The 23187-nt window shown below is 48.5% G+C and overlaps 1 protein-coding gene across 1 annotated transcript; it reads right to left on the reverse strand.

The window, feature by feature from the left end:
- On the reverse strand, positions 1-22773 carry GPR156 (G protein-coupled receptor 156). Its single transcript, XM_060236340.1, has 9 exons — positions 22636-22773; positions 19256-19392; positions 17860-17995; positions 9122-9232; positions 7688-7813; positions 6833-6928; positions 4356-4592; positions 2341-2502; positions 1-1330 (listed from the first exon to the last, which is right to left on the reverse strand). The coding sequence occupies exons 1-9, from the start codon at positions 22765-22767 to the stop codon at positions 11-13; spliced, it is 2457 nt and encodes an 818-aa protein (XP_060092323.1). The 5' UTR covers positions 22768-22773; the 3' UTR covers positions 1-10.
- Positions 22774-23187: the final 414 nt, after the last annotated feature.

Raw genomic sequence — 23187 nt, forward strand, 5'->3', positions numbered from 1 at the left:
CCCCAGGCCTTCACACATAGGTGGGCTCTAAATCCTCGTTGAAGTTCACAACGGGCTGAGGTTTACCAAGCAGGTTCGCCCAGTGGTATCCAGAGATGCCTGGCTCGCTGTCTGTGTCTGTGCTACAGCTGCTGCTAGAGGAAGACAGGCTGCGGTGGCAACCTTCACAACAGTGTCTGTGGTGGCAGCGCATCCCACCCCCAGAGGAGGAGGTGGTGGTGGTGCTGCTGCCGCCGCTGGAGTCGGAATCCGGATAAAGACGCGGCATGTACCTTGCAAAATCCTGCGGCTGGTGAGGGAATGTCCTGGGGCTTCCGGGATGCCGTTCAGGTGCAACGTTTTCCACGGGGTGCTTTTCTAACAGCCGGCCCTTCTCGTCTCTGCTGGGACGTCCCGACCGGTTCTCAGACTGATCACGAAGCCTGCCCTTAAACGCCGACGACGGCAAAGAGCACGACTGGTGTAAAGAATGCCTTTCAGTCGTGTCGCTAGCCGTGGCCCAGGGAAAGTCATCGGATTTGTGGTGACTCCTCTGCATTCTACTGGCTGTTCTGTTTATGATACACCAAGTACCAGGGACTGTAGACCCAGGCAGGCAAGTAGGAATTTTCCCCTCCGGCCTCGTCTCATACGGGGTAAGCCTCGTGAGCGTGTTGGCTCGGCTGTCTCGTGGCCACCATCTTGCGCTCCTTTCGAGCGCGGCGCTTTGCTCTAGGCCCCTGGGGAAAGTCTGGCTGCCGGCTCTGTAATCCGCGCTCAGCTCCTGCAAGACTTCCCGAAGCTTGTCCCTGCTGACGTAGCTGACCCCCGGCAGCTGCTTCCAAACCGGGGCTTGCTCCGCTCCCCCCCTCGGTGTGGAGGAGTTGTCCCCGTGTGGTTCTCGGAGGGTGCCCACGCCAAGCGGGGGGGCATATTGGAAGAGCCATTCGTCACGGTCATTTGGGCCGCCTGAACGGTCGGAAAACTTTTCAGCCCTGCTCAATGGTCTACGCCTATCGGTAACCTCTGGCGGTCCACTGCACTGACCGACGGGTTCTAGATCATCAACGTAGTCGTTTTTGTTAGAAGACCCCGGGGCACACTGCGAATTTGAAAACACGGAATAACATTGCCATGGATTTTGCTCCTGGCCGGGTAAAGAAAGGTCTGCTGGGGTCTCTTCCGCTGCCCTAGAAGAACAAATGGCCATAGAGCGATCCTGAGGACACGGAGAGGTAGGGGGAAAAGGAGAGTCTGCAGCCACTCGATTGTCTTCTGCAGCTACGAGTCTGGTCAGTTTCTCCTTTGCGCTGTTGACTTGTTCCTGCAGGCTTGCGATCGCCGTTTCTTTCTGCGGGGAACAAAGCGGGGCATACACAGCCAGGGTTAACTTCCCCAGAAGCCAACTGCAGTATGACCAGGGCTGGCTCTGCCGCTAGGTGATTACCTAGGGCGCTGGCCTCCTGAGGGCACCAAACTGGGCACCCCTCTGTACCTCAGTGACATTATCAGTGCGGGAAGGGCGCCAGATGGTCTAGGGCTGGCCCTGAGTATGACATCTCACAGATGAGAAGTCGGGCCTGGTCCACAAATGCAGCCGAATGCGCTGGGAGGGTCCTCAACAGGTTGAAAAGACCGTACCACTTCAGACTCTAGGACGAGGCAGATTCTTTATCACTAATAAAGAATCACAGAATCATAGAGTAGGAAGGGACCTCCAGGGTCATCTAGTCCAACCCCTGCACAATGCAGGAAACTCACAAACACCTCCCCCTAAATTCACAGGATCCTCTTTGCTGTCAGATGGCCATCTAGCCTCTGTTGAAAAACCTCCAAGGAGAGCCCACCACCTCCCGAGGAAGCCTGTTCCACTGAGGAACTGATCTAACGGTCAGAAAGTTCTTCGTAATGTTGAGACGGAAACTCTTCGGATTTAATTTCAACCCGTTGGTTCTGGTCCTGCCTTCTGGGGCCACAGAAAACAATTCCACACCATCCTCAGCCCTTCAAGTACTTGAAGAGGGTGATCATATCACCTCTCAGCCACCTCCTCTCCAGGCTAAATGTGCCCAGCTCCTTCAACCTTTCCTCATAGAACTTGGACTCCAGACCCCTCACCATCTTCGTCGCCCTCCTCTGGACCCGTTCCAGCTTGTCTATATCCTTCTTAAAATGTGGTGCCCAAAACTGAACACAAGAGCTTTAATTAAAGAGCAACGAGCCTCCTCGTGCATCGAACCTAGTATTTAACATCCACCTTTCCAAGATTCCAATATCTCTCCCCCCCCAAAAAAAAAATCTCCAGGAATTTTCCAGCTGAGAGTTGGCAGCCCTGTCTGTCGCTTTGAAAATGCGTCTCACCTCGGCCAGCAGCTGCATCATGGCGTGCTTCTCCTCCACCAGCTGGCAGATCTCGTCCTCACTGTACACCACGGAGTGGAAGTTCCTGCTGGAGCTCGTGAAGAACCTGGCCACCTGGCTGAGGTTTTCATGCTGCTCTTCGAAGGCTTTCCACTGCCGGACCTACTGAACATGAACGTCTGTTACAGTTCCAGAAAAGAAGTTATTTCGGGGAATTTGAAAACATGAAAATAAGGACGGAGTTAGTGAGACGCAGGCAGAAACATGCGACAGAAATGAACGCTTGAAGATTCATCAGCGTCCAGATCGGGCGTGGCTAAACTGGCTCAGGAGCCACGTGTGGCTCTTTCATATATATTGTGCGGCTCTCAAAGCCCACCCTGTCAGCCACCTTGGAGAAGGCATTTGTCTCCTTAAATCACTTCTCCAAGCCAAGACAGCCAGCGGCTTGGAGAATGCATTTAAAGTTAAAGTTGCTTTCTTTCCACCTCACTCTCCCTTCTCCCTCCTCCATTTTCCTTCCTTCCTTCCCTTCTTCCTTCCTTCCTCTGAGGTTCATGTCTTGCAGCTCTCAAACATTTGATGTTTATTCTCTGCGGCTCTTACGTTAAGCTACTCCTGCTCTAGATCTCCCTCAGCCTGCACAGCTGAATGAATGCCTGAAAGTGTTTTCACATGCAGACCTTCACCTGAGCCTCTTTCTGTGGAGAAAAATCCACAGCAGACGATCTGGGCTTGGTGTGAATGTTAAATCGCTGCAGCGATATGTGAACATGTGGACAACTTACCATTCCTTACATGAGAAAGGTCGACTGAAACATCCTGACCAGCGAGTGACGTCGGAGGTGGTTTTGGGGTGTCCGGAACTAAGAGTGTTTACAGACATACCATGCACCTCAATTTATTGGACTGGACATTTTTTGTATCTTGAAGACTCAATTGTTATAAGCAATTATATTACATTATATGGTATGAATGATTCTCAATATATTAGGAATAATTTTTAGTTAATTGACCATGGTCTTTTTGGAAATATATAGTACCCCTGGAGGAAATGGCTACTTTGGAGGGTGGACTTTATGGCATTGTGCCATGCCGAGGCCCCTCCCCTCCAAAACAACCGCCCTCTCCTTACTCCACCCCCAAAGTCTCCAGATTTTTTCCCACACAGGCCTGCAACCCTATCTCCAACTGGCGGAGATCAACTCCCCTGGAGGAAATGGCTGCTTTGGAGGGTGGACTTTATGGCATTGTGCCATGCTGAGGCCCCTCCCCTCCCCCCGCCCTCTCCTGACTCCACCCCCAAAGTCTCCAGATATTTTCCCACACAGGCCTGCAACCCTATCTCCAACTTGCAGAGAGCAGCTTCCCTGGAGGAAATGGCTGCTTTGGAGAGTGGACTTTATGGCATTGTGCTGTGCTGAGGCCCCTCCCCTCCCCAAACCCCGCCCTCTCCTGACTCCACCCCCAAAGTCTCCAGATATTTTCCCACACAGGCCTGCAACCCTATCTCCAACTGGTGGAGATCAGCTCCCCTGGAGGAAATGGCTGCTTTGGAGGGTGGACTTTATGGCATTGTGCCATGCTGAGGCCCCTCCCCTCCCCAAACCCCGCCCTCTCCTGACTCCACCCCCAAAGTCTCCAGATATTTTCCCACACAGGCCTGCAACCCTATCTCCAACTGGCGGAGATCAGCTCCCCTGGAGGAAATGGCTGCTTTGGAGGGTGGACTTTATGACAGTGTGCCATGCTGAGGCCCCTCCCTCCCCAAACCCGCCCTCTCCTGACTCCACCCCCAAAGTCTCCAGATATTTTCCCACACAGGCCTGCAACCCTATCTCCAACTGGCAGAGAGCAGCTTCCCTGGAGGAAATGGCTGCTTTGGAGGGTGGACTTTATGGCATTGTGCTGTGCTGAGGCCCCTCCCCTCCCCAAACCCCGCCCTCTCCTGGATCCACCCCCAAAGACTCCAGGTATTTCCCAACCCAGACCTGGCAACCCGACTTACTTCCTACCTGAGGAATAAAGATCAAGCAGTTTAGGGTGGCCGTGGAGGCAAAGATCCCTCCCGAGGTGGCTCCGAAAACCAGGTTGTGCCACGAATGGAAAAAACGATTTGCCACCAGCACAGTTTCGCCGGACAGAAATATGACAGTAATGCCAGCAACGAGCGTCAGGGACTGATTGACTGGTGGGGAGCTGACATCGTATGTCAGGCCAGCCAGGTAAGCCCCATACATCAGAAGGAGGCCCTAGGGGCGAAAGCAAAGAGATGCACTGCAACGCTCAACAGGTATCCTCAGAAGAAGAACAAGAAGATATTGGATTTATACCCCGCCCTTCACTCTGAATCTCAGAGTGGCTTACAATCTCCTTTACCTTCCCCTGCCCCACAACAGATACCCTGTGAGGTAGGTGGGGCTGAGAGAGCTCTTACAGCCGCTGGTCTTTTGTCATGAGCCCTGACGAGGAGGAGCTGGAAGGGTTAACAGACCTGGAAGAGTTGCCAGCCAGTTCTTCAGCTGAACAAACAGCAGCTGGCCCATCAATCACTCTCCAGGCACCAGTGTCAGCTGTTGATGATCAATCTCCTCCAAGCTCTCCCCCTCCCATCTCAAGAGTTCGAAGCAGGCTCCGGAAAGAACTTTCAGAGTGAAGACATGAGGCACGCCGAGGCTTCAGATGTCTCAGCCCTGAGTTCTAGCAGAGTCACTGCCATCCAGGGAGCAGGCTGATTGAGACTCCCATATAGCTCCCACCCAGGACTTGGTAACCTTGTGGAAGCAACAAGTCTATTCTCTGGCTTGCATCCACGCTCCTTCCTGACCTTGCTTGATTTCCTTAGCACCCTGACCTTTTGGCTTTTGGACATTGACTTCTGATTCCAGTTTGTGATTCTGCATTGGTGACTTGGCTCCTGCTTGACTTCCTGGACTTTGACCTTGGACTGGCTTTGGACTCCTGCCTGCACCCTGAGAATGTGACACCTTTCAAGGACAGCTCTGCAAGAGCTATGGCTGACCCAAGGCCATTCCAGCAGCTGCAAGTGTAGGAGTGGGGAATCAAACCCGGTTCTCCCAGATAAGAGAGCTATGGCTGACCCAAGGCCATTCCAGCAGCTGCAAGTGTAGGAGTGGGGAATCAAACCCGGTTCTCCCAGATAAGAGAGCTATGGCTGACCCAAGGCCATTCCAGCAGGTGCAAGTGGAGGAGGGGAGAATCAAACCCGGTTCTCCCAGATAAGAGTCCATGCTCTTAACCATTACACCAAACTGAAGAAGAATTGCAGATTTATACCCCGCCCTTCTCTCTCAGTCAGAGACTCAGAGCGACTTACAATCTCCTTTGTCTTCTCCACCCACAACAGACACCCTGTGAGGTGGGTGGGGCTGAGAGGGCTCTCCCAGCAGCTGCCCTTTCAAGGACAACTCCTGCAATAGCTATGGCTGACCCAAGACCATTCCAGCAGCTGCAAGTGGAGGAGTGGGGAATCAAACCCGGCTCTCCCAGATAAGAGTCTGCGCACTTAACCATACATCAGAAGGGATGTATGGTTACTTGGGGAGGGACGGTGGCTCAGTGGTAGAGCATCTGCTTGGGAAGCAGAAGGTCCCAGGTTCAATCCCTGGCATCTCCAAAAAAGGGTCCAGGCAAATAGGTATGAAAAACCTCAGCTTGAGACCCTGGAGAGCCGCTGCCAGTCTGAGAAGACAATACTGACTTTGATGGACCCAGGGTCTGATTCAGTATAAGGCAGCTTCATATATGTTCACTACACCAAACTGGCTCTCACTGTTCAATAGTAAATGTCACTGAGTAAATGCCACTGATTTCAATAGGACTTAACCCCCAGGAAACGTGTTTAGGATTGGCACAATACAGGGGGAGGGAGCACATAAAGCACTTTCAACCCACTTCCAATGCACCTTGCAACTGGATTTTACTGTGTGAAATGGCAGAATCCACTTGCAAACGGTTGCTGAACTGCTGGGCTTTTTTTTTGTAGCAGGAACTCTACAAAATAGCATATCAGGTCATACCCCCTGATGTAGCCAATCCTCCTGGAGCTTCCAGTAGGCCCTGACTAAGAGCCCTGTAAGATCTGGGAGGATTGGCTACATCGGGGGGTGTGGCCTAACACTCAACGGAGTTCCTGCTACAACAGCAGCCCTGCTGAACTGCATTGTTTAACATGTGTGAATGCATCCTCAGAGGATCAACTTAGGGCATTATACCCCTGCTGAGGTCCCTCCTTTCCCCAAACCTTGTCCTCCTCAGGCACCACCCTCAAATCTCCAGGAATTCCCCAACCTGGAGTTGGCAACCGTAACAATGAATTGATTTGTGAATAAATTTGCATCATTAGAATTCACGCTCTTTTGTGTTGTTATGGAACTGCAATGCTCAACTGAGTTTTGGTTAACGTTTCTGACAGGGTTTGCCGTGTTTTTCTACTCTATTGTTCCAAAGGGTTGAATAATAAGCGGCATACCTTAAATCCCACGAAGAGAATAAGCCAGAGATCAGAATACAGAGACATACAGAAGTATCCTCGGTGCGCAACACAAGTGAGGCCCTTCTCGGTCACCTAGCGGAGAAGGGAAGCACAGCGCTGAAATTGTCCCCTCTTCTCTGCAGTGCCCAGCCATCCCCCTGGGCTGGGCGGGGGTTCTCCCACCCTGGAGGTTCCCCACCTGCCGGCCCACAATGGGCCGGCAGTGGGGGGAAACCTACCAACGTGGCCGGCGCAATGATGTCACCTGCCATCCACTCTAGGCATTTCCAGGAAAACTCTATGGTTTTCCCAGATGCTCTAGCAATTTGGAAGGGAAAACTCTATGGTACAAAAAGTCCCTCGCTGGAGGACTTGGCAACTCTACCCCTACGTCTGGATCTCTGCCACAGCACCATGCTTGAAATCCGCACTGGCATTAACAGAACATGCCACCCACACACCCCACTTTCCTTTAAGGTCACAAATAACCATGGCACCTGCCGACACTTTTCTTGGACCCCCAACAGCTTTTTTTAGAAAGTGGGTGGGACAAGGTGAGGCTATTGCCCAGCAGGACTTCTGATTGGCCACTGGAGATCTGATTGACTGGCCGGATGAGAATAATGTTTCAATGGCAGCTGTCGCCCCAGGGCAGGTTTTAGTCTTGTTCATTTCTCTTTCACGGCATATTTTTAAAGTCACCATTCTTTTCTCCTGTGCTGGGGCTTCAGCTCTTTTGTGATTGCCCCCACCAGCCTGTGTCATAATTCCAAAGGTGCTCCCAGGCTCAGAAAGGTCGGGGACCCCTGGCACGCACCTTTTCCTGTCTGAACCTTCCCTCCCTCTTCTTACCTTCAGCTCTGCATTGAGGTTTTGTAGGCACTGGACAGGATCCAAGAAGATCCAAGCAGAGAGCAGGACAACGTCGGCCCCCACTAACGCCCCCACCATCACCAGTAACTGCAGGTCTTTGATAATCTGCAGGGCAGAAGGACAAAATCAAAAAGAGTTTCCGGCTCAACCTTAGGAAGAACTTCCTGACCGTTAGAGCAGTTCTTCAGTGGAACAGGCTTCCTCGGAAGGTGGTGGGCTCTCCTTCCTTGGAGGTTTTTCAACAGAGGCTAGATGGCCATCTGACAGCAATGATGGTCCTGTGAATTTAGGGGGAGGTGTTTGTGAGTTTAGAGCGATTCCTCAGTGGAACAGGCTTCCTCGGGAGGTGATGGGCTCTCCTTCCTTGGAGTTTCTTAAACAGAGGCTAGATGGCCATCTGACAGCAATGAAGATCCTGTGAATTTAGGGGGGAGGTGTTTGTGAGTTTCCTGCATTGTGCAGGGGGTTGGACTAGAGGACCCTAGAGGTCCCTTCCAACTCTATGATTCTGATTCCTCAGTGGAACAGGCTTCCTTGGGAGGTGGCAGGCTCTCCTTCCTTGGAGGTTCTTAAACAGAGGCTAGATGGCCATCTGACAGCAATGAAGATCCTGTGAATTTAGGTGGGAGGTGTTTGTGAGTTTCCTGCATTGTGCATGGGGTTGGATTAGAGGACCCTGGAGGTCCCTTCCAACTCTATGATTCTGATTCCTCAGTGGAACAGGCTTCCTTGGGAGGTGGCAGGCTCTCCTTCCTTGGAGGTTCTTAAACAGAGGCTAGATGGCCATCTGACAGCAATGAAGATCCTGTGAATTTAGGTGGGAGGTGTTTGTGAGTTTCCTGCATTGTGCATGGGGTTGGATTAGAGGACCCTGGAGGTCCCTTCCAACTCTATGATTCTATGACACCCAGCGCAGTCAGCTCAAGATGTCGTAAGGCCGGGAAGCAGATTCCCTGAGCACAGATCAAGGGCTTTAAAAACAACAACATTTCAGCATGTGAACTGCAATCTGAAGCTGTACAGACCAGACATGTTTAGGGGTAGCCATACTTATTTATTTACTTAATCCCAGAGTTGTAAGGAACCAGCATGGTCACCTAGTCCTCCAGCCCCCTTCCACTGCAGGACTATAACGGTAACATCTCCAACAAGTAGGTATCCCATTGATACATAAAACTCTCCAACAAAGACCACTTCATCAGGGCGTCTGTTCTAGTGTTGACCACACCTCACCATCAGGAAGTTCTTCCTCAAATTTGGACAAAACCTTTGCTCAACAGAAAAAGGCCCTACTCCTCTCCCGGTGAGGGGCACCAAAGGCCTGTTCCTTCTCTTCTAACAGGGTCCAAAGAACCCAAGCAGTCTGATCGCCACTCCATTTTGGAGAAGTGAATGGGCAGGACAGAAACTCACCACTCTCCTGTCTGGGACCCGCTGCGTGAACACTTTATACAGTCGCCAGCTCTTCCCCAGGATGGGGCCAAAGGCCAGGGAGCTCCCAACACACAGCAAACAGATCCTCATCTGTAAAACAGAGTCAGGGGAAGAGGCTAAGAAAAGGACCCATATTGTGTCTGCTCTTCCTGAGGGCTAACCCTAAACCTTAAGAGGGCAATTAAGGGCATGTCAGCTCTGAAAAATCCATAAATAAGTGTATTTGTAAAATCAATTTAATCCATAAATAAGTTAGGCTTGCCAATCCCCAGCGGGGGTTCTTCCGCTTTCCCAGGCTCCTTCCCGCCCCCAGTCAGCTGGCCAATGGGGGGAAGCCCCGCCCCCACAGCCACCATATGACTTTCCACCTCTGGAGGCTTCAGTCTCCAATTGAAAGGCTTCCTCTTGGAATGGGATGTCGGTGTTACTTGGAAGAAGTTGGCAGGAACTCGTGAGTAGAGAGGCCAATCCCTCGCTTCAGAGTCGCCAGAAACGGGGTGTGGGGGGAGGAAATGTCTGCTGGGCACTTCATTATTCCCTATGTGGAGATCGATTCTCATAGGGTATAATGGGGAATTGATCTGGAAGTATCGGGGGCTCTAGGGGGGCTTCTTTTTGAGCTAGAGGCACCAAATTTTCAGTATAGCATCTAGTGCCCCTCCCCAAAATATCCCCCAAGTTTCAAAACAATTGGACCAGGGGGTCCAATTCTATCAACCCCAAAAGAAGGTGCCCCTATCCTTCATTATTTCCTATGGAAGGAAGGCATTTAAAAAGGTGTGCTGTCCCTTTAAATGTGATGGCCAGAACTCCCTTGGCGTTCAATTATGCTTGTCACACCCTTGCTCCTGGCTCCTCCCCCAAAGTCTCCTGGCTCCACCCTCAAAGTCCCCAGATATTTCTTGAATTGGACTTGGCAACCCTAAAATAAGTGTATTTGTAAAATCAATTTACCATCTGCACACCTGTTTCCAGGTGGCAGAAAAATAAAGGTACATAAACCACCGTGAAAACCAGCTTCTATTATTGAATTATACAAAGTCAACAAAGATAAACATACTCATATAAATTCCATCACCATAAATTACAAAACAACCATAACTTTTAGTCCTTAATGAAAAAGGAAGCATTAGCTCCAAGAGTCCTTCTTTTCATCCTATGGTGAAACTTCCCATCTCATTCCATGAAATCCTGGTGTAGCACTTCAGATGTTTAATGCTTGTCAAAAAATGCAGCCAATAATCCAAGTTCCCAAAGACAAGGTCGTACTGAACTTTTGTTTCGCGTGAGCTTCTTCAAGCTTCAATAATCCGCTTAGCAACTGAGCTTCTTCAAGCTGCAATAACCCTCTAAGCAATTTCTCTTAAGTATTAGGCCAAACAGCCAGCATGTTTAAACGAACACCTACAAGGATTAAAAGTTATGGCTGTTTTGTAATTTATGATGGTGGAATTTATATGAGTATGTTTATCTTTGTTGACTTTGTATAATTCAATATTAGAAGCTGGTTTCCACGGTGGGTTATGTACCTTTATTCTTCTGTCCTTTTGCCGTGTTACTCTCTGTGTGTTGTATAGCCTCCAGGTGGCAGCTGGAGATCTCCCCTATTAGAGCTGATCTCTAGTCAACAGAGCTCAGTTCCCCTGGAGAAAAAAGCCACTTTGCAATATGGGTTCCATGGCAGTATACTCCACTGAAGTCCCTCCCCTTCCCAAACTCTTCCCCCCCCCCTCAAACTCCACCCCTCAAAATCTCCAGGTATTTCCTAACCCAGAGCTGGCAACCCTATCCTCAGAGGACTGCCTCTTCCAGACTGCCAGCAAAGATCTTCCTCACATCACCTGCTAGCCAGGCAGCATGCAGCGGCAGGACATTTTCAGTGGTGGCCCCTCGATGCTTGCTTACTGACTATGCTACTCTCTTTTAGGCACCAGGCTGAAACCTTTCTACCTATGCCGGCTTCTATAATTAAGGAGCTGATCGTAATGTAATTTTCATGGCCCGCTTTTAGTCTGAAAAAATTCCTTTTAAGCTGATTAATATTTTATGTCCTTATGCTCTGGCATAAGGTTTTATTGCAACGCTAGGTTTTCATTAACAACTTTTATGGGATGCTATGTTTTCAAGAGGCTTTATTTTTAAAGCCGCCTGGGCGATGTTGGGTGGAGAGGCAGCACAGAAATGTTCCAAATGCACAGAGGAAGGGTCCCCAAATGTGACCCCCTTGGGCACCATGGCACCTGCCGAGTGTTTTTGGAAAGTGGGCGGGGCCAGGTGGGGCGTTTGCCCTGCAAGGCTTCTGACTGCCGACTGGAGATTCTGATTGGATACATTTCATTTCATTTCATTTATATCCCACCCTACCCCACCAAAGCGGGCTCAGAGCGGCTCACAACATAAAAATTCTAACAATGAAATACAAGAATTAAAATACAATAATAATTTACATAATTAAAACAACTAATATCAATACATCAATCAGTCTCAGTGTGCTATCTTATGGCTATATTTTATAGCCAGCTTCGCCTCCTACGGCAGCCATTTTGTAGCTGCCATTTTGTGGGTGCAGCTCCTGTGCTGTGCCGGGACTCCAGTGGTGCCTGGAGGCTAAAAAATGTTGGGTACCCCTTGACATCAAGAATTCCACTCCCTCCCTGAGTACATAGAGCAGCTCTCTTTCCAGACACTTACACAGCAGCGGCTGGTACCCAAGTAGGGTTGCCAATCCGCAGGTGGGGGCAGGGGATCCTCTGGTTTGGAGGCTCTCCCCCCGCTTCAGGGTCATCAGAAAGCGGGGGGCGGGGAATGTCTGCTGGGCACTCCATTATTCCCTATGGAGACCGATTCCCATAGGGTATAATGAATTGATCCGCGGGTATCTGAGGCTCTGGGGGGGGCTGTGTTTTGAGGTAAAGGCACCAAATATTCAGCATAGTATCTGGTGACGCTCCTCAAAATACGCGGTCCATTTAAATGTGATGACCAGAAATCCCTTCGGAGTTCAATTGTGCTTGCCACACCCTTGTTCCAGGCTCCACCCCCAAAGTCTCCTGGCCCCACCCCCAAAGTCCCCAGATATTTCTTGAGTCGGACTTGGCAACCCTATACCCAAGACCCAGAGCCAGATTAACAATTAGGCCATGTAGGCACTGGCCTATGGGCCCCCATGCCTTTAGAAGCCCTGGGATGGCTTTCCCCCTTGTCTTTCCCCTGCTTCCAGCCTAGGGTTGCCAAGTCCAATTCAAGAAATATCTGGGGACTTTGGGGGTGGAGCAAGGAGACTTTGGGGATGGAGCCAGGAGACATTAGGAGTGGAGCCAAGATCAAGGCGGTGACAAGCATAATTGAACTCCAAAGGGAGTTCTGGCCCTCACATTTAAAGAGACGGCACACCTTTTCAATTCCTTCCTTCCATAGGAAATAATGAAGGATAGGGGCACCTTCTTTTGGGGCTCATAGAATTGGACTCCTTGGTCCAATCTTTATGAAACTTGGGGGGGTATTTTGGGGAGAGGCACTAGATGCTATACTGAAAATTTGGTGCCTCTACCCCAAAAAACAGCACCCCCCAGAGCCCCAGATACCCGCAGATCAATTCTCCATGATTTTCTATGGGAATAAATCTCCCTAGGGAATAACAGAGTTCCCAGCAGACATTTCCCTCCCCTCCCCCCACTTTCTGACAACCCTGAAGCGGGGGGAGGGCTGCCAAACTGGGGGATTCTTCTTCATTCTAAGATCTGAGTCCATTAGGAAAACTGACTACATGTTTATCAACATCTCAGGAGAGGAAAGGGAGAGGAAGTGGGTAAGAGTAGAGAATGAGGCAAATAATGGAATAGGGAATTTAGGGGTTTTCACTGGACGCAAGATCAAAGTTAACATATTAGAAACAGGACCGAGGAAAACAGCACTAATGATTTGGAGAAAATGGCAATTAAAATGGTTAAAGGGAACATCTAAACAAACCCCATTAGAGGCCTTGGATGAAAAGAATGACGATAAAGGATGGTGGAGATTACTCAGTAAAAAAGGGTATAACAAGCTACAAGATATGTTAGTTGGGCAGACACTCAAACCATTGCAAACGCTATACGATGAAATAGGTAGGAAATATTGGCTGAAAATAACAGGATTATATAACAGAATTAGGAAGACAATAGAAGACAGATTGGTGACTGAAGGAGAACCAATGGAGGAGTTGTTAAAAGGGATGATAAAAACAAAGAAAGGGACAGTAGGAAGGATATATAGGAAAATGACGACGGATAAGGAGGAGATAAAAAATTTAGTTAAAAAAAATGGAGCTCTGAAACCAACTTAGCAGATAATGTATTTGACAGTCTCAAGAAAGGTATACATCAGCTCAAAATGCATAAATTTAGAGAACTGGAGTTAAAGTTCCTCACAAAATGGTACAGAACACCAGCAACATTAGCCAATATGTTCCAGGGTTTGAATTCTAACTGTTGGCACTGTGGAAAGAAAAAAGGATGGTATTCCCACATGTGGTGGGAATGCTCAGAAGTTAAACCCTTTTGGGAAAAGGTAATAGAGCATATCCATAACTTTTTTGCTATAAGACCAACGATAGATCTAGATTTAATGTTCGGGAGCATATTAAACAAATACGGAATCAATAAAGAAGGGCTGGATTTATTCAAAGCAATGGTGCTAGCTGGCAAGGCTGTAATAGCCTTTGGCTGGAAGGATAAAACCAAATGGACGGAGCAAAACTGGCATAATTATTTATCTGAATATGTTCAGTCGGACATTATAGCTATGCTTAATCGTGATGAACAATGGGGGTCAAAAACAAAAAGGATAAAGGAGAAATGGTTTCCATATTTAAAGTGGTCACTAGAAGGTCAACGGCGGGACATTCGGTGGAAGCTTCTTAATTTGTGCCCCTGGCTAGAAAGTTGAGCACACAAGGGAGGGAGGGAGGGATTAGGGAAGAGAAAAATAGATTGATAAATGTGATAGGAAATCAAATCCTATGTATTAAAACATTCTCATCCCTATCGTCAGGGCAGGAAAAGCTCGGAAGTGACAAGAATATGAAGGTGAAAGAGAAAATGGACTTAATAAGGCCTAGAAGGAGAAGATTAAAGAACGACGGTACTACTTGGAAGCAAGAAGACCTCAATATGGACTGATATAAGAACATTTAAACTAAAAGGACCGAGCAAGAATACTTTGTAAAGGGAGATAGAGATTCAGATGTATACTCTGTATGAGAAAAAGGATAAGCTCAATGTAAATGACTAAAACAATAAATATATTCATATATTAAAAAAAAAAAAATCAACATCTCGCCTCCAAGAGCTGGGGATAAGATGTCTACTTCGTCAATTAGTGCAGTTCTAAAGGCCTGGCTGTATCAGTGAAGCATATAGGGCATCAGGGTTGCAGGTTCCTAGCGGAATTACTGCCCATTCGCTTAGGAGTGCCTCCACAACCGCGGCACTGCTGAATCGGGCTTCAGTCGAGGAGGTGTGTAGAGCTGCTACTTGGTCCTAAGGCACTATAAGATCCATTCCATGGCATCAGCAGATGCAGCATTTGGGAGAAAGGTATTACAGCATGTTTTGGGGGAGGTCAGCGATGAAGACCCACCCGATTAAAGGGGACTGCTCTGGTAGGTCCCACAGAGATGTCCGACAACCTCTGAGGGAGAACGGCCCATTGGACTTACCGTGAGGGGTCCTTCTCCTCAGAGGTTCGGAGGACATCTCGCCACTCCCAAATTTATCTTCATCGCTTATATCTCATTAGGTTCTACTTACTTCAGCTTTTCTCCCTTGTACTGCGTTACTTTCAGTACTATCGGAGTTCAAGGTTACAGTTTATATTGTAGTATAAGTTGTTAGTTGTGTTTATAGTCCTTCTAGTTAGAGGGAAGACGATACTGCTTTCGGAGTCCCACAACTGAGGGCGGGGTTATTCCGAAGGCACCAACAGGAAGGTGAAAAAAGTGTTTCCTGCCTCCCTGAAGGAACAGTAGGAATAACCCAGCAGACATTTCCCTCCCCACCTGAGGATTGGCAACCATATTCCAGCCTTCCCAGCCTGCACGCGCAGCCAGCAACTGAGCTGCCTTTTGCCCAGCTTGGCTGGTGCGTCTGCTGCTGGCGTCGCCACCTAGTTTGCCTCTCTCTGCCTCTCCCCTGCAGCTTAGTCACCGGGGCTTTTGAGAAGGGGCCTGCAGGCTGCAGCGGGGGCCACAGGGAGTGAGGCAGGCACTCAGACTCTGAGATAATTTTAGGGTTGCCAATCCCCAGGTGGGGGCAGGGGATCCCCCGGTTTGGAGACCCTCCCCCCGCTTCAGGGTCGTCAGAAAGCGGGGTGGGGGGGGAGGGAAATGTCTGCTGGGAACTCTGTTATTCCCTATGGAGATTTATTCCCATAGAAAATCATGGAGAATTGATCCACGGGTATCTGGGGCTCTGGGGGGGGGGGTTGTTTTTTGAGGTAGAGGCACCAAATTTTCAGTACAGCATCTAGTGCCTCTCCCCAAAATATCCCCCAAGTTTCAAAACGATTGGACCAGGGGGTCCAATTCTATGAGCCCCAAAAGAAGGTGCGCCTATTCTTCATTATTTCCTATGGAAGGAAGGCATTGAAAAGGTGTGCCGTCCCTTTAAATGTGATGGCCAGAACTCCCTTTGGAGTTCAATTATGCTTGTCACAGCCTTGATCTTGGCTCCACCCCTAAATGTCTCCTGGCTCCACCCCCCAAAGTCTCCTGGCTCCACCCCCAAAGTCCCCAGATATTTCTTAAATTGGACTTGGCAACCCTAGATAATTTGCAAAGGGGCCCCCAAGGTTTTGACTGCCTAGGGGCCTCCACAAGGCTTAATCCGGCACTGCCAAGATCACTTGGCACCTCGAGCAACTCTCTAGCTCAGGCCTACATTCAGACTGGCCTTGGCCAGGGAAGCCCAGAAGTGGCCAGTCTGTCACCCACTGAAGTAAGAACAGCTCGCCTGCATCACTTCCCCTTTCTGCGATGGGCAGAGAAAAAGGCAAATATCCTCGTCCCCTTATTAACCGAAAAAGGAATCATCTGAAAGAGTGCAATTTCATGCGGTTTAGGAGAGGAGGGGGAAACTAATCCACGGGGCAAGGGTCGCTTTACATTTAACAACATTGCTGCCAGCGATCACTCCTGTAGGACTTCCAGTTTGCACTTTAGCTTCTTTATTGCACTTTGAAACCTCAGGGATTAAGAAGCAATGGAAACAAGCATGCCCAGACAGCTGGATTCTTTGCTCCAGCTTTATAAACTGCCTTCCAAACACAGTAGTCCAGAGGGATCCCTTGGAAGAGTCAAAGACGACCCGCCCTAGGGTTGCCAATCCCCAGGTGGGGGCAAAGGATCCCCCAGTTTGGAGGCCCTCCCCCCATTTCAGGGTCATCAGAAAGCGGGGGGAGGGAGGAAAATGCCTGCTGGGCACTCCATTATTCACTATGGAGACTTATTCCCATAGGAAATAATGGAGAATTGATCTGCAGTTATCTGGGGCTCGGGGGGGGGCTGTTTTTTTAAGTAAAGGCACCAAATTTGCAGCATAGCATCCAGTGCCTCTCTCCAAAATACCTTCCAAGTTGCAAAAGGATTGGACCAGGGGATCCACTTCTATGAGCCTCCAGAAAAAGTGCCCCTATCCTTCATTATTTCCAATGGAAGGAAGGCATTTAAAGGGTGTGTGGTCCCTTTAAATGTGATGGCCGGAACTCCCCTTGGAGTTCAATGATGCTTGTCACAACCTTGCTCCCGGCTCCACCCCCAAAGTCTCCTGGCTCCACCCCCAAAGTCCCCAGACATTTCTTGAATTGGACCCTGCCCCCAAACACACATGGTCTCACTGATGGGGAGGGACGGCTGGCACAAGTGAGCTTATCCTGCTGTACTTGAAGGGAAATATAAGAACATCCCTTTCTCAGAAAGGCTCTGGACCTACCCGTTAAGCGAAGCTGAGGCTACAGAGCACATGTTCTTCATATGCCTGTATTACAAGGTGGCACGGAAGGAGAGCATCACTCTGCTGATCAAAAAAATGCTGAGCTTTTCCGAAAAAGCTAAACGAGTTCCTTCTATCTGATAGATACCCCAAGATTACCTATCTAGTAACCATTTTCTGCAGGGCAATACTCAGGTGATGGGAAACGCACGGCAGTTAGAAAATAAGCGATTACTTGATTTTAGACAACATTTTAAACTTTAAAAAAAATGTTTTTAAAGTATTTTTAAATCCTGGATGCTCTGTGTTTGTATTCTCCTTTTGTACGTTTGGTCTAAGGACTGTAAAATTAAAGCTTCTAAGCAAGCTTATCCCATCTCCTGACTCTGCAAGGTTGCCTGCAGGGGCCGTGGCTCAGCGGAAGAGTCTCTGCTTGGCATGCAGGAGGTTCCAAGTTCCATCCCCGGCATCTCCAGTTAAAAGGACCAGGCAGCAGGCGATGGGAAAGACCTCAGCCTGAGACCCTGGAGAGCCGCTGCCAGTCAGCATAAGCAATACTGATGGACCAAGGGTCTGATTCAGTAGAAAGCAGCTTCACGTATGTGGGACTATGCAATGCTAGTGGGTAAAAATATGTGCGCACATGCCACATGCATTCATACATCCCTCGGGACCTCAGCTAATGTGAATGAATACTGTCCAGAGCATCATCGGTTCTCTCGCTTCTCTTCCCAGTTTGCTTTCACCCACCTGAATGAGCATCTCTGTGTACGGCTTGGACAACAGATTTTGCTTCTCGATCCCAAAGAGGTAAGCGCTGCCGTAGGTCAAGCCACTGCCCAGCAAGGACACGACATTCAGGTTGGGACTGGACATCTTCACAATCCTCCAGTGGACAAAACGGTGAAGAAAACAGAGAGAAAAGGGGTTACTGAAAGAGGAGTTAGAGCCACAAATCCAATTCCCACCCACCCAACCCAAGTCATATGAATTTGCCTCATGCTTTACTCTGTCTGAGCCATCTGACAGCGATGAAGAACCTGTGAATTTAGGGGGAGGTATTTGTGTGTTTCCTGTACTGTGCAGGGGGTTGGACTAGATGACCCTGGAGGTCCCTTCCAACTCTATGATTCTCACCTCAGCGTTAGGCTTCCCACCTCTTTATATTAAATTAAAATCCTTCTTTGACATGGAGGCTTTCGGAAGTTGACTGCAGACATCTAGCCCACACAAAGGTCTAATTCTCAAGGTACCCGGCTGTTACTCCTTACAGTGCACATTTGGGATCTCTCGCATCCGAATTCTTCCTCCAGCACTACCTCCGTTGCTTAGCAACCAAAAAAATATTTCATTCTTCCTGGATGCATCACCCCCGCAAAGCAGCCAACACTTGGTCAGGTGACCTTATCAACTGGTCAGTAAAAAGCAAGGTTGAATTTTAGCACATGATCTGTTCAGCACCATCCAGTGAGGAAGAAGCACTGTGTGACTTCCATTGGCTGGCCTGAAAGGAGGAGCTCCCTGGCTTCCTGATGTTCAGTCCTAAATTCTTTGGGATCAACATGCCTGAAGGACTGCCTAATCCCTTATGAACCTGCTCAACCATTATGGTCATCTTCGGAGGACCTTCTTTGAGTGCCCTGTCTTCTAGCATTAGGCAGGTAGCCATCTGGAACATGGCCTTCTCTGTAGTTGCACCAAAGCTCTGGAACTCTCTCCCTTAGGGACAATCGGTCCCCTTCTGTTGTCACCTTCCGCCGATGGCCGACAGCTCTTTTGCTTTGTTTGGCATCGCCTCAATGATCCCTCCTTCCCAGCCAATGTTTTAATTGCTGTTTTATGTCATGTGTGCGTTTTAACTTCATTTTAAAATCGTTTAATTATGTGTGTCTAGGAAGAGGGGTTGATTTTAATGGTTTTATGTGATTTTATCACATAAATTTCAAATTGTTAGCCAACTTGGTGGACCTTGGAGAGTCAGAAAGGCAAGATACAGATTTTGTAAATAAATATTTCAGTATTTATTGAGAAGACCTCCAGACTTGACATTCAAAAATGCATAGGGGATGGGGTCTAGCTTTTGGATGGCTCCTTCCATTCTTGAGAAATACTGGAACAAGAAGGAACAATCATCACCAGGTCTTACCTATTTTTCCTGAAGCGAACTGTGAAGATGAGAAAGAAGCAGCTAAGCAGGATTCCGCCTGTAAGGAGGATCCACACAGTTCCCAGAAGAACAGCTGAGGGAATGGGGAAGCTCTTACAGCTGCTGTCGGACGATGACTGAGGGGAGACAAAGATGGCGGATGGTAAGAACCAGCCTGTGGAGATTTCTTATAGAACGCCACACCAGCCTCACCAGACGCAGCACTGGCAGAGCTCTCTCAGTAAAAAGCAGCAAAAACTGAACTCCGTTGGTCTTCTCTACCTCAGGAACTTTTCACTCCTGAGGTGGATGGCCGGCCTTTCTAGTACTCTTTTTGAATACTTCACAAGACCATTTCAAACATGGGTTTTTATATGATAAAATGCTTGTAAACACACTGCCTGACAACTTTCAGGCTGTGTGACACGCATGGCCATCCCCGAGGCTTCTCTTTCACAATACGGTGCCATTTAAATTTTCCCCTTCCACAATCAATGATGTAGCAGCAGAAATACGAACAGGGCAGCGCAACAATGAAAACAGATGAGTGTCTGAATATCAATACTTCCCGTTGTCCGGAAGAAAATTATTTACCAGACCTTTTAAAAACCAGCCTCGAGTCATCAGGAAAGACACGTTCATGTTACCAGGGCAGTTCTGCATCCCATCCAAATCATATTGAAAATGCAAATACAAGTGACACTTTACGTGCAGCCAGATGTATCTCTTCTCTGACATTTTCTTTTTCCAGTGAGTTTCAGCAGAAGAGAGGGGGGAGAGGAGTGGGGGTACCCTCCTTCCCATCCATTTTCCTATTCAAGATCGTATTAGCTCAGGGGTGGCCACACTGCGGCTTAGAAGACGCATGTCGCTCTTTCACACATATTGTGTGGCTCTCAAAGCCCCCACTGCCTCACTGGCCGGCTTGGAGAAGGCATTTCTCTCTTTAAATCACTTATCCGAGTCAAGCCAGCCAGCAGCTCGGGAAATGCATTTAAAGTGGCTTTCTTTCCACCTCTCCCTCCCCCCATCTATTTGCCTGCCTGTCTGCCTTCCTTTCTTGCAGCTCTCAAACGTCTGACATTTATTCTATGTGGCTCTTACTTTAAGCGAGTTGGCCACCCCTGTTCTAGCTCATGCACAGTTCTCCCATTCAAAACGCTGAAGCAGGAAATCCAGTCAAGCTCGCATCACTTCAGACACATATAACTGAATGTTCCTCCAAGGGAGGGACGGTGGCTCAGTGGCAGAGCATCTGCTTGGTAAGCAGAAGGTCCCTGGTTCAATCCCCGGCATCTCCAAAAAAGGGTCCAGGCAGATAGGCGTGAAAAACCTCAGCTTGGGACCCTGGAGAGCCGCTGCCAGTCTGAGAAGACAATACTGACTTTGATGGACCAAGGGTCTGATTCAGTAGAAGGCAGCTTCATATGTTCATACAAGAGGGGGGGAAATCCCTGCACACAGAAAATGAATGCATTAGGGACAAGGTTGTTGCAAAGACTTCTCCCTGACCAGCTAGTTTTCTATATACAGAGGACTGTTCTGTTACATGAGCCTGCAGTCTGGAGTGATACAGCCAAGAAACATCAGTTGCAGGGGTTCCCAACCTTTTTGAGCCTGTAGGCACATTCAGAATTCTGATACAGTGGGGTAGCCACAAAACCATGGCCACAAAATGGCTGCTGCAGGAGCTGGAAACAGTCACACTATGGCAGCCGCAACGACCCGTTCAGTGAAGGTCCTTGAGCTGTGATGGCAGCTGTTGCCAACACAACATTTAAAAAAAAAATCCGCATAGCCAATGGCCAATCAAAAGCCTTTCTGGGTGAAAGTCCCAACTGTCCCCGCCCACTTTCTCAAAAAAAAACAAAACCCCAACCCCTTGTCAAATGCCTGGAAAGATGTCAGAAGGTGCCACATTGGGCTTCCTGATCCATTGCCTCAGTGAGAACTATCCCAAATTAGGCAGAGCCAAAGTACAACATTTCACCTCCCAAAAGAAGAGAGAAAAGCCTGAACAGTTGTTAGCATTTGCACGCTGCGGTGACTCAAAGGATGCTACAACCCACTGTGGAGGTCAAAAGCAGCTGTGTCAGAATTTAGATGCCAATCTAACTAATTCCATTATCTGCTATTAGGCCTTACGGAGTCCTGCAGGGCATTCTACCGGGTTCTTAGAGGCGCTGGCAAAACCTGATATAAAACCCTCTCGATTGGCTGTGCTTCCTCTGGGGAGCATCCTCCATTCCCAGCACTTCTTGTGAGGAATGAAACATTGTGCATCCCAGGGGTCCCCAACCTTTTTGAGCCTGCAGGTACCTTGGGAATTCTGCCACAGCATAGTGGGCACAGCCACAAAAAGTTGGCAGCAGGAGATGAAGTCAGCTACAAAATGGCTGCCGTAGCTTATCTTCAGTCACACAGTGAAGATCCTTGCGCTGAGGGGCAACTGCTGCTGAAGCAACATTTTAAAAAATCTGCACAGCCAGTCTAAGCTTCAATGGCCAATCAGAAGCCTTGCCGGGCAAAAGCATAACCTGTCCCCACCCGCTTTCTAAAGACACTTGGTGGGCTTTAGGAAAGTGTTGGTATGTGTTGTGGTGCCCACGGGCACCATGTTGGGGACCTCTGGTCTACTCCAGAAGAAGAAGATTATTTGGAATTATACCTCACCCTTCACTCGGGATCTCAGAGTGGCTTGTAATCTCCTTCCCTTCCCGTCCCCTCAACAGATACCTCAACAGGTAGGTAGGGTTGAGAGAGCACTGAGAGAACTGCTCTTGAGAGAAAAACTCTGAGAGAGCTGTGACTGACCCAAGGTCACCCCGATGGCTGCATGTGGAGGGATGGGGAATCAAGCCCAGTTGCCTAGATTAGAGTCCACTATTCTTAACTGCTACACCAAACTGACCACTAAGTATAAGAGATCCACATCCTTTATTCAAACATGTCAAGAGAAGCCCTTTAGACTGTCCCATCAATTGAAAAAGCTCATTTGGTGGACACACAAGACAGGGCCTTCCCAGTGACAGCCCCATGATTATGAAACAACCTTCCCAGGGAGATGTTCTTGACCTCTTCACTCTCAATTTCAAGAGGCAGTTGAAATTTTTTTTTTTATTTAGGACCACATTTGATTAAGTTACCAGCAGCCCTAAACTGTAATTTTAAATTTTGATTTTTTTAAAATGTATTTCATGTACGTTATCTATTTTGTAACCTGCCTTGAGTTCCATAAGGAAGAAAGGTGGTTAATAAATGTTTTAAGTACATAAAAATAAACAAAACCTTTTTTAGACTTCAATCTTTCCCACAAACAACAACATTCTTTGCGGAGTTTTCAATTCAGCACTTGTCCTCCTCCCCTCATATTTACCCACAATTGTTATAGTGCAGAAATCCTGCGCCGTAATGTTCTGATGCGCTAGGCTCCCACAGCTGCCTTCACATGGGTTAGAATGATTGAGCTCTGTCTCCACTGCGCATCCAAAGCCACCTCTTAACCACATCATCCAGGCAGTAGCTCCACAGTGCTGGATCTCAGGTAGAGCCAGGATCAGCCAGAGTTCTTCAAAAAGAATCTCTCTCTCTGGAAGTGTCTTGGGCTGGAGGTGAGGTGGGATCAGAAACAAAACAGTTACGGGAGCACAGTCAGAACAACTTCAACCATCAGCCTAAGCATGCTTACTTTGGAAAAGTTCTCCTGAAACACCACTTAGAGTGGGCAGTAAAGCACAAAATAAATCTCTGTCAGGTTTACACAGCCTTCCACTCTCACACAATAACTTAAGGGACAGCTAGAGTTTTGAGTCCAGTTCCACCCTCACACAATATCTTATAGGGACAGATAGAGTTTTGAGTCTTGTAGCACCTTAAAGACCAACGTTTTGGAAATATGAGCTTTTGAAAGTCAACACTCATTTGGAATCAGA

This window comes from Heteronotia binoei, chromosome 4 (assembly GCF_032191835.1).
Source record: "Heteronotia binoei isolate CCM8104 ecotype False Entrance Well chromosome 4, APGP_CSIRO_Hbin_v1, whole genome shotgun sequence".
Lineage (NCBI taxonomy): Eukaryota > Metazoa > Chordata > Lepidosauria > Squamata > Gekkonidae > Heteronotia > Heteronotia binoei.